General features: G+C 40.1%; 2 protein-coding genes across 2 annotated transcripts; both read left to right on the forward strand.

Annotated features, from left to right (window-relative positions):
• The first annotated feature begins 1,322 nt into the window (after positions 1-1,322).
• LOC133024934 (required for drug-induced death protein 1-like) lies at positions 1,323-4,114 on the forward strand. The gene is made up of 2 exons (XM_061092100.1): positions 1,323-1,697; positions 3,905-4,114. Exons 1-2 carry the CDS (start codon positions 1,407-1,409, stop codon positions 4,034-4,036), a joined length of 423 nt encoding a protein of 140 aa, XP_060948083.1. The 5' UTR covers positions 1,323-1,406; the 3' UTR covers positions 4,037-4,114.
• A 2,413-nt stretch (positions 4,115-6,527) lies between these two features.
• tmem18 (transmembrane protein 18) lies at positions 6,528-9,278 on the forward strand. The gene is made up of 5 exons (XM_061091584.1): positions 6,528-6,689; positions 6,824-6,941; positions 8,538-8,592; positions 8,720-8,813; positions 8,916-9,278. The coding sequence occupies exons 1-5, from the start codon at positions 6,594-6,596 to the stop codon at positions 9,012-9,014; spliced, it is 462 nt and encodes a 153-aa protein (XP_060947567.1). The 5' UTR covers positions 6,528-6,593; the 3' UTR covers positions 9,015-9,278.
• Positions 9,279-12,211: the final 2,933 nt, after the last annotated feature.

The following is a 12,211-nucleotide window of genomic DNA, read 5'->3' on the forward strand; positions in this document are numbered from 1 at the left end:
ACATTTTCAGGTGTTCATAATGTTATTGATTAAAGCAAACATGTTAATAGACCCATTCGATGTCTGTTTTTTTTTGTTTTTTTAATGGAAACATGTTTCAGGATTCTAGTGGACTTTTTCCACTGGTGAGATCATTTGGATTTCAGCTAATACAGTGGTTCTTAACCTGGGTTCGATCAAATCCCAGGGGTTCGGTGAGTCACTCTCAGGGGTTCAGCAGGGGTGAAAACACACACAGTATAGCCCGGTTCACACTAGCAATGTCTGGCCATTTTTGTCGGCCGTCAAAAAATTGGCTGCCCACAATTTGGTAACACAAAATTTTTCTTCGCCGTGTCAGATTGCAAACATTTTGTTGCTTAGTAAAAATGTGGCACACAAAAGAAATTCAGGCTACTCGTATTATTTGTGACGTCACACTCCGCAGTGATAAAGCTGGTTGCAGCTGATCACGCCACATTGCTTATCTTTGATATCTGTGCTGCTTGGTGCGCTCAGTAGTCGACTTGTGGCTGTTGTGATTGTACGTCATTCAGCAGAGCCAGCTTCACCAGCAACTCTTCAGAACAACAACGATCTCAACGTTTTGGTGTCACCAAATCGTACCACACCCCCTTATTGCCCTTGAGATACTCACACTGTTTGTTACAACGTATTTGTGCGAGCAATCCTTTTCGATAGTAGACATGAAAATTAAGAAAAGGAACAGACTTTGTTGCGAAAATGATATGAAAGTGGCACTTGCCAAGGTGAAGCAGCGCATTCCTGAACTTGTATCTGAAAGGCAACAGCAAAAGTCACATTGATTTGCAGTAAATAGTCATTGAGTTATGTTTTTGTTGTTTTTTATGGTTGGTTTTGTTCTTTGAACACATTGATTTTGTGGGCAACTGATGCATGGTTCATTTTGTGCACTAACAAATTATAAACCTATGTTTTGAAGAAATCATATTTTATTTTTCCAATTACGAAGGGTTCAGTGAATGCACTGATGAAGCTTGCAGGGTTCAGTACCTCCAATAAGGTTAAGAACCACTGAGCTAATATCATCTTGTAAATATTTCAATAGATAGACTTGATTCTCCTTGTCGATAAGGTTTTAGGACAGATTAACACAATCCTTGATATTTCTCCTCAGCTCTTCCTATTCACTGGATACAAGTCATTTTGTTTTAGATCGGCATTTGAACACTCAAGCAGAAACCCTGAGACCTATCGAGGTCAGTCATGTGAGGAAGGATTTGCACCTTTAAGGGCTCTGTGCCAGATCTCCCACACAAGGCGGTCCACTGGAATGCACTTCCACTCATGCACATAACGTCTGTTGACAACATACCTGACCTCCTGCATGAGCACTGGTGCTTTCTTCCCTTTATATCCCTGAGAACTGGCTAAGAGGAGATAACATGAAGCCTAAATCTCTCCCATCACGGTTGTTTAACAGAAACTCAGCTGCAGCATCAGGTGAGGCTCTGAGCGTAGGAGCCGCACGCAAGTACCAGCGACATGTGGACTGCGCGGAGGACTCTTCCTCCACGGACAGCGAGTCGGTGGCAGACAGCAGCAGACAACACGAGCGGTGCCACAGAGAAATACACTTTGCTTTTCTGCCGGAGAGGTACGAGCCGCTGACGGATGATGAAGCGAAGGAAGCGAAGAAGAAGCGAAAGAAGGAAAAGTACAAAAAAGTCAAGAAGGTTGGTATTCTAATTTCACATTTTTCTTACAATGTTGAAAAATGTTCTACAAATGCAGTTTGTGTGTGTGTGTTCTGATGGTTTGGTGGCACTTGTATAGAGATTCTTATCCTTTTTGTCTCTTGTCTTTCCTCTGTAGCCTCAGTGCTGGTAAGTCCACATGTGAATCAGAGATTTGATCAATATGGCATAAATCAGGTTCAATTTGTTCTAATAGAATCCTAATTATTGGGGGAAAACTGCTGTAAATTAACCTGAAATCTTTAATTTGCTCAACATGCTGGCTCTTTGGGTTCTTTGTGTCCTGTGCTGCAACTGCATCATCATCCCAAATGACCAAATCTAAATAAGGTTGAGGTTTCTGATTATTGAGGTAATTGCTGGTATCTGCTAAAACAGAGATCACTTAAATGTTATTATCTGAAAAAATATACGTGATTGATCAATAATTACCCCCCAGACCATATGACACATTACAGCTTTGTTCTCATTAATCTATTGGCCTTTAACTTCTAGACTCACAAAGACGCAGCCATACTCACAATCAATGTTCATGCTGATAAATGCTTTGTTCAAATAAGGGTTGTCCAGTTTCCTGTCTGTCCTCACTCTTTCCTGCCTGGATCACTTGACATTGTCCCTGGTGCATCAGTTCATCTTGTGATTCAAAGGAAAAGGGAAATTCTTGTTTTGTTTGTTTGCTTCATAACCATCACACACGTGAGTGATGGGGAAATCTGGGTAGTTTGCCTTGCTGGGAATAAGAGCTGTAAAATGTCAAGTAAACTATCCAATATAATAATTGTAGTCTGCTGTAAATCTTTTACTATATTTACTCTATTTTATATCACTCCTTTATTAGACTCGACATCCAAACCAATGCGTCTCTACTTGAATGTGCAGTCACATATTCTATTCCCCTGGTGAGTGATTTAAAGAGGAGATTAAGGAAGTAGGGAATTTTTATATTAAAAACATTCAAATTCCTCATGACTGTTTAATATTTATTAAGTTTTATGTATAAGCAGTAAACATAACTAAAATGCACTTTTAATAATATGCTTCTGTAATAAAGACACTTTTAAAGACTAACCTTTAGTTAATTAAATGTGTTGTCCTCTCTTGCAGTTTCACTGTCGGTAATTAGAAAGCAGTTTTTTTTTTTTTAATTATATAAATAAATATAATGATAAATTAATATATATTTTCTAGTGATTTTGTTTTTTTAATATGGCAATAATTGTCCTCATTGTAATTATTCAGATAAACTGTTGATTATTGGGAAAGGTCTTTGGGCTTATGAATCAAATCAAAGTTTTTAACTCATTGATTTTTTTTATAAACGTGATCAAGTTGATAATCAACTTATTGGTTAATTATTGCCATGAGCAGGTCCCTTGAAAACATGTTTACTCAACAGATGACTTTAGGCCCCTGACTTCCGTGAGATATGAAGAAGAAAATTGTTCATCAAATGTAACTTCAAACATTACTACAGTTGGTTTATCAGTGACCTGGAACTTTGTGTTTATGCTGAATCGACCAGAAACGTATTCGTCATGGCTCAAAGGAATCGGTGAAAACTTGAACATCAGGTTAATAAATCATAAATAAAAGGGCTGTTGTTAATACTTGAGTCTGACGGTTTATTCTCAACCTTGGGAATTCGTTTTTTATTACCTTCTATTGACTTATTAATTTTGTTTTTCAGTTGAGACAGTGAGCAGAGTCCTTTTTACAAACCACATTTAGGAAGTAGGATTGTTTTTGCTTTATTTTCCTTAAACATCTGACTTCCTGTGTCCGCCCCAGCCGGACAGCCCTTTCCTGCTCATTGACGAGACAATGGTGTTCACGGGACGATTTATTTTTACGTTACGACTAAAAACACTCTCCCTGCTGTGCTATTGTTCATAACCTGACACATGTGCAGGATTAATCTGAACTGATATGACCTGATTCTATATCAGATCCCGACAAATCATGAAAATGTTGATTTGACCTAGTTGTGTGAAAATCACCGGTGGGCATTTGAATATTCTGTGATGAAAATGGCAACATAATCTCAGGTTAGTGATTCAGCCTCCATCTGTGTCAGTTCACCTGGGCCTCCTCCTCTGATTGGCTCAACAGATTTTCTAACAATGACGATGGAAATCCACAGAATGAATCATTGATCTGAGGCTGTTTCTGTCTTTGTTTTGCAGAACGTTGGCAAAGCTCTGCGCTCCACCTGGAAATGTATGATGCTTGGTCTCTACAACTTTGCTCTGGGTTACTCCACTCCCATCACCGTGGCTGCTACTTTTGTCCCTGACTTTCACCGAGGGAGAAGCTGAGCTGATGCACCTGGATCTCGTTTCCAGATCCAGTTTTATTTTTGTAATTTTTACAAGCTATTGTGTATATAACAACAATGTCCCAGAGCAAAGAATTTTGATTTTTGATAATATTTGTGTATTTGAAATTGTATTTAAAGTTTTAATCAAAGAATAATACATTTTCTGAAGTTATTTCTTGTGATATATTAAAACATGGCTGTACTAATTTTTGTTACTGAAAAACCTGTTGTTGGTCATAATGTGTTGTCATGATATCTGGTATGCTACAGCTACTCTTTTTAACCATATCTGTATATAAAAAAAAAGTTTATCAATCGTTAGATAATTTACACAAAAGAAAATGTCTGACAGAGATGAGAGGAGTAGCAATAACAGCTGTATGATAGCGGTATTGACAGTAAAAGTATATATGTGAGCGGACATATTGTATATCCAAGCAGTCTAGTTTGAATCAAAATCCACGATAGCTGCCACCGTTATCCACAATGTGGCCGTAGCAGGGATGAAGCACAAGAAACAAGTCAAGTCAGTCAAATATATTGATGGGACATTAAATTGATCTGTGTTACATGCGTTTTGCACCTTCCTCTGTAAGTGCATTTGGAATTGTTATAATGTGCCCTAAAGGGATGGTTAACAGACAAATGAGCCAAAGGGAATATCTCTTTTCTCAAACTGCTGTGAATTGCCGTGATATGAACAATAGACTAACAAGAGGAGACATTTTTTTCATTGGTAATACTACCGTATGCACAAGCTGAAGCTTTAAATTGAAATGATATTCACAAATCATATCACAGCCTGCAGTTATATCACCTTTTATATTTGCATTCATGTATCTCATTGTCACAAAAAACACATTAAAGATTGTGGATGTGTAATAAAGTATTTTGGCCTTGTGTGGATCCCAGAAACTCAACAACTGAGTAAAGGTATTAGAAAGCGGTGAGAATTTACTTTTCATTTATTTTGGTAATTTTTTTTTATTCATAAATTATTTTTTTTGTTTTTAATTTAAAAAAAAAATTATTTTCCTCCTGCGCAGTTCGCTACTGCGCATTTCAGAGAAATGTGTACCAAAGTATTTTCTACTTTACTACATATATTTGACAGCCTTACTTAAAAGTTACTTTTATATTTTTGGATTTTAGATACTGGATGATTTAACATGCTTTAAAAACCTGTTGTTAGAGAATAACCCCGTAGTTTCCAACCTTGGCTTCTGACGCCTTACAAGAAATCACAGTGTGGGACACATTTAATTTAATATAATTCTGAATATTCATGTGAAACCTTCTAGTTCAGTGGTTCTTAACCTGGGTTCCAACGAACCCCAGGGGTTCGGTGAGTCACTCTCAGGGGTTCAGCAGGGGTCAAAACACACACAGTATAGCCCCGTTCACACTAGCAATGTCTGGCCGTTTTTGTCGGCCGTCAAAAAATTGGCTGCCCACAATTTGGTAACACACAATTTTTCTTCGCCGTGTCAGATTGCAAACATTTTGTTGCTTAGTAAAAATGTGTTACACAAAAGAAATTCAGGCTACTCGTATTATTCGTGCTTCAACAGCAACTCTTCAGAACAACAACGCTCTCAACGTTTTGGTGTCACCAAATCATACCACACCCCCTTATTGCCCTTGAGATGTTCACACTGTTTGTTACAACGTATTTGTGCGAGCAATCCTTTTCGATAGTAGACATGAAAATTAAGAAAAGGAACAGACTTTGTTGCGAAAATGATATGAAAGTGGCACTTGCCAAGGTGAAGCCGCGCATTCCTGAACTTGTATCTGAAAGGCAACAGCAAAAGTCACATTGATTTGCAGTAAATAGTCATTGAGTTATGTTTTTGTTGGTTTTTATGGTTGGTTTTGTTCTTTGAACACATTGATTTTGTGTGCAACTGATGCATGGTTCATTTTGTGCACTAACAAATTATATACCTATGTTTTGAAGAAATCATATTTTATTGTTCCAATTACGAAGGGTTCAGTGAATGCACTGATGAAGCTTGCAGGGTTCAGTACCTCCAATAAGGTTAAGAACCACTGTTCTAGTTTATATTCGGTGATCAAATAAATGAATTATTGTTCCCATCAACTAGTTATTATTATTATAATCAGGCAAATTAATTGGCTTTTTGAGGGCTTTAACATGCTCAAATTCTTACCAACATTTTCAGAAAATTAGAAAGTGGTGAAAATGTACGTATTCTGAATTGGCTGTACTTCGAGGTACTTGTACCAGAGCTTACATCTGATCAGCTTTAAATTGAGATGAGTGTCATCACAACGAGACGGAGATCAACACCAACATTCAGTGTGTTCGTCATTGGGTCATGTCCGACACACACAGACATTTACAAGTGAATCTGTTTTGTGTAATCCTGCTAAACAAAGTGAAAACACAAAAGATGTGACAGATCCGGGTACTTGATGACGTGTTTCGACCGCGACAGAGACGCTACTTCCGCATTCGGGTCCTGTTTACACCACAGACTGGTTCACACAAGCCGGGGAACATTCTGCGGCTGCTCCGGTGTTCTGTGAAGATGGCGGAGCTGAAATCCGAGAAGAACATCAGCTCCATCCCGATCGACGGCTTCAGCAATTTAAGAATCACATCGACATGGACGTTCCTCATGTCTGTAAGGCAGAAGTTCCATTCTTTAGTCGAGGCAGCTAGCGTTAGCTCTCGCAGCTAGTACACAGAGAGCTCTGCTGCTGATTGGATGAGAGTTGAACATCCACTGACTGTCTGTTGTCTGTCTTCTGTCTGTAGGTGCAGTGGTCGGAGCCCTGGCTCGTCGGGCTCCTGCTGTTCCACGCTGTGTGTCTGTGTGTGACGCTGGTGACCTGCAGGTTCTACAGAGCTCAGATCTGTCACTTCCTGCTCATGGGTACGTGGAGCACAGACAGACCCGCGGGCAGTTCTTATCCTCACTGTTCCAGTTTAACGTGTATCTGTCGTTTGCCAAAACTGAACAGGGCTCGATGTGAATCTAAACAACGATAGAAAAATGCAGCCCCCCTAACCCCCATGCTCTATGAAAGAGAGAGAGATGTTTGTGCAGATGAAGAATTTGTGTGTATTGTTGAGATACTGTTTATAGTTTCAGGTTAACAATGTGTTGCCGCACGCTGGATAACAAAACCCTGAGGACTGTCCACCCCCGATTACAGACAATGAAACAACCATAGTATAAGAGTGTGAGGTTGCAAGTGGAAAAAGTCAAGATTAAGATACATTTATTTGTCCCAAACACATGCACAGACATGCACAAGCACACCCCAAGGAGGGAAATTTAACCTCTGATTTTAACCCATCTGGTGCAGGACACACAAAGCAGTGGGCAGCCATGTACGGTGCCCGGGGAGCAGATGTTGGGGGAGTAAGGTGCCTTGCTCAGGGGCACTAGACAGGGTAGATAGAATCCTCTTGGATTTTTGGACAGATCAATCCAGGTTGGTCTTTTTGTTGTTTCTCCGTGGAGTCGAACCAGAGACGAACCAGAGACCTTTTCTGCCCATAGTCCAAGTTTCTGCCACTAGTCCACCGCTTCTCCTCAATGAGACAATTATTAGGACATACACAGCAAAGGGTCTCAGGCACGTAAAAATGCTGCTCCTCTTGAGATTTGGGGTTTATGTTCTCCTCAAGCCACACGTGGTTCATAGGGATAAAGTGAAAAGTATCAATTGGACATTATGCCAGCAACAGTTTTACCTTCCAAGAGATTTGCAATGTCTACATCTGTAGATTTTGTCACAAAGACGTGAAAACATCAGATGATGAGCAGCTTCTCGCTCTCTCGCTCTCAGATCAGAATCAGAATTCTTTTATTTGCCAGGTATGTTTGCACATATAGGAAATTGACTTGGTGTCATTGGTGCACTGAACATAAAACAACAATATAAAAAAACAACAATATATAAGAAATAGAATAAAATAAAATAAAATAGCTTCTCGCTCTCTCGCTCTCTCTCTCTCTCTGAAAAAAACCCTGTTATTAAACTCAATGTAGAGGAATAAAAAATAAATATTTTTATCATTTTTTTTACAGCATTCAAATAGTATTGACGTGTTTTTTAATATTCACATTTTATTCAACAGCACCAGTAAGCAATTTGTAATAATATTCTTCAGTCAGCAGCAGAGTATTGCTAGATCCCATAAATCTTGTTTGGATTTGTCTCCACACTAGCTCATAATTAAAGCTAAATGAGACCCAGTCTGAAAAGGCTTGTAAACACACTGTGTTGTGTTGTTGCCGGGGTAAGTGTGTGTGTGTGTGTGTGTGTGTGTGTGTGTGTGTGTGTGTGTGTGTGTGTGTGTGTGTGTGTGTGTGTGTGTGTGTGTGTGTGTGTGTGTGTGTGTGTGTGTGTGTGTGTGTGTGTGTGTGTGTGTGTGTGTGTGTGTGTGTGTGTGTGTGTGTGTGTGTGTGTGTGTGTGTGACTTATCAGAGTTCCCAGACTGACCTGACTTCTCTTCACAGTGGGCCTGGTGTATAGCGCTGAACAACTGAATGAGCTGGCAGCTATGAACTGGAGGTACGAGCATTATTTCAGTACATTGAGTGGAACAGTGTGTATAGAAGCTCTGTTGGCTTTGATCACAAACGGGGAAACTAACCGTAACCAGCAACACATGCTCACTCAGCTTCATTTCTGTTTGCAGGTCCTTTTCTAATTTCCAGTACTTTGATTCAAAGGGCATGTTCATATCTCTGGTTTACTCGATTCCTCTGCTGCTCAACACAGTCCTCATTGTGGTAAGTAACCTGTCACATCAGATCACATGTTGAGAGCACAAATGAGCATCAGGTATGCCACAGACAAAAACATGTGTGTGTGTGTGTGTTTCCTAACTTCAGATGCTGTGGGTGTACAGGACCTTTTCCACTATGACTGAACTCAAGATACTCCAGCTGAAGCGAAAGGCGCGCAGAGAGAAGAGAGACAAGACCGACTGATCTCTCTCCCTATGTCTGTAAATGGGCTTCGCCGAGAGGAGCTTACAATCTCTGCTCTAATCCTGAAATTTGGAGGCGGTTGGGAGATTCCTTCATCGTGACTATAAAAAGGATTGTTCACTGACAACCGGACTGGATGCGTGTGTCTGATACCAGTGCTGCTGAATGTGTTGTACATAATAAGATGCACCAGCACCAAAAGGACAGTTACTGTTTTGTATGTAATGTTGTTTTAAAGTGTGTTTAAACTTTACTTGAATTACTTTTCCGTGACTGTTTGATTTGCTGGGATATAAATAAGATTGTTTCGCTCTATGATACAATCAACTTTATTTGTAAAGCACTTTTATTTAAGTTTAAAAGTGCTTCACAAACAAAAAAATCAGGAGCAAAAATCTTAACAAGAGAAATAATTAGTTCATAAAACAAATGAAGTCAGGCATACAAACACATTTAAGAGTATTTTTGAGAAAGGATGTTGGATGTGGGGCCCCCTATTCTGTAGTATGGTATGTATATGGCTTGGAGAGAGTGAGAGAGCATAAAGTAGTTTGATCTTCAATCCTGCAGCAACTACATCAAGTCACAGCAACAAAATAATATGGAAATGATGTGTTCATTTGAATGAGCAGGCGTCTGGACTGGAACCCGCTCCATTGTAAAACAGCGTCATGCAAGCCTAACTGGATTTGTATGCCGGGATCAGCTGAACTGGTTTAACAGCTTCCCAGGGGGTGTGGTGGGGGTTGACAGGGCCTGTGATACTAGGCACGACTCTTGGTGCAGTTTTGACCCCTTCCCTTCTCCCAGGAGGCTTTTTACACAGTGAGAAAAGTGAAAACATGCAGACGCTGCTCTGGGAATATACACATTAAGTCCTTTTCAAAGTAAGAATGCTGAGGTGAAACTTGCAGGTCACCCTGAGATGTTTATTCATGACATTTCTATTTGGTACACATCATAAATGTTAATGTACCACTAGAGGGCAGTCCGAACTAGATGACACTTACACGGTGCTGCCCGCCACAGGATGTGTCTTTGGAGACTCATCCCTCATTTCAAACTCAAACTTCTTATTATCTCTGTAAAAGGTTGACAAGATGTTTAACCTCAAAATTACCATTATTTTCCTTTTTTTCACTCATTTGTTTTCCCATATGCATCTGATTTCATGTTGGTATGCTTTGCCTGCATTCATCTGTCAGGATCAATTAAGTGCGGACGTGAGGGATCCACTGGAAGTTATCTAAGAATATGGGGAGGAAGAGAAATGGGTGTGCTTTAGGGATGGAGGTGGTGAAGTAAGCGTACGTGTGTGTCGGCGGGTGGTGGGGTGTGATTGGACAGCTTCCTCTCTGGGTTTGGAGGCTTTTCTGAGACAGCTAGAGGAACTGATCATCTCTGAAAGGGCACTCTGACCTCTCTCTGGTGCACAGACACACACACACACACACACACACACATATCCCCGTCTCCAGAAACATGAGTCATGTCTTGTATCAAAGTTTAAGACGGTTTTGGTTCTCTTCAAATTCAAATAAAGATTTGAATGGACACTATCCTCAGTTTAAATCTTCTGGTCTGATTGGTGCAAAAACGCTGCAGCCAAATTCTCCTCCTCGTGTGTATGGCTGATTTCCTTCGGGTTTGTCATGCATTGCCCAACACCCAGTCAGCTGCACTGCTGTGGGTGAAAACACTTTAGATATAAGAAGCACCACCTGTAAGACAGCGGTCCATATTGTTTTCAGGGGAACAGTGTGCGTGACAAAGATAATGAGACAACTCAGAGAAGCTCATCCTGGAACACACAGCACATGAAGCAGATTTTCAAGTTTCAGGGGGTATTTCATTACCAATTCGGTGAATTCCCAATCCTAATAAATAACTCTGATTTCTATTGATCATCTTGTCTTGTGTTGGAGGCAGTGACTTACGTTAACGACCCCTTGACCTTTGTTAAACACTTCCAGAACCACGTAGAACGTTAAATCGGTTCATTATAAACTCAAGATGGGTTTTTAAACAATACAACTTAATTGATAAAGACAAATCGGCTGTTGAGGGAGAAAATATTCAAAATATTTTCTAACAGTCGGAATGGGACATCAGCGCTCTGACAAACATTTGGAATCACTTGTCCAGAAACTGACATGAAGACGAACGATGTCAGTATATTACAGCATGTGGGGGGGGTTTGTGCATTTCACAGATGGGGGAGAGAAGTGTGCAGAATTACACAGTAGATGTACTCTTTGTGTACAAAATATTATCATTATAGCACAATAGCATGGTACAGAATTGCCCCCTGACATCCAGTTCTCCTGTTTTCTTTCAGCTGGTTTTTTAAAACGTCACTCGATGAATATTGTGCAAATGATTCTGTATGATGTTAACTCAAGAGAAACCATATTTGTAATAACTGCAACACTCAACAGGACGCAGTGTAAATACTTTTATACCCATTTTCTCCCAGAATGCACTGTGCCATTTGGTATCTTTGGTGCGTCCTCTGCAAGTGAAATTAAAGTTCTGTTGGTCTGAGCAATGTTTGGCCGCGCAGCACGAGTCTGTGGCCAAATAACCGACCCACTGATGGGCTGATGCTTGTCAAGGGGTCTTCCCACCCCAAATGATTTAGGATGGCACGTTCCCACTAACAGATGTTGGTAAAGCCTCACTTCTGACATCTTGTGGATGCGTGTGTTTGCAGTGCATGTCGAGCCAACAGCCAGCTAATCCATGCATATGACTGAAACAGAGAATAAGCAGATGTTGCATCGGCCTTGACGGCGACTGCGAGTTTACGTCTCAAGCGCAGAAACGAAACGAGCTTTGCTATACAGTTTATGTTGGCTCCCACTGTGGTTCCCAGCATCTGTGGTTGTGTTCTCTTCCGGTAATGATGTCAGGACTGTGTTTATTACAGTGTCAAGCTTATTAGGGGCAAGTTTAATCACCTTTCCACACTTGCAAATTTATATTCCTCCACAGCAGCCCAGATTTAATATAGTTTAATGTAAAGGAGAGGTTTGTAGAGAAAATATAAAAATTAGAATATGAGAGATAACATGGGATTCTAAAGTCCTCTGTAAAAACATGATATGAATAGAATGGCAGTCAACATTCGCCTTAAATCCCAACAGCTGCACATACATATAAATATTAGTCCCTATCCCAAAAGAGCCATGTGTTAA

The sequence above is a fragment of the Limanda limanda genome, chromosome 18 (assembly GCF_963576545.1).
Source record: "Limanda limanda chromosome 18, fLimLim1.1, whole genome shotgun sequence".
NCBI lineage: Eukaryota > Metazoa > Chordata > Actinopteri > Pleuronectiformes > Pleuronectidae > Limanda > Limanda limanda.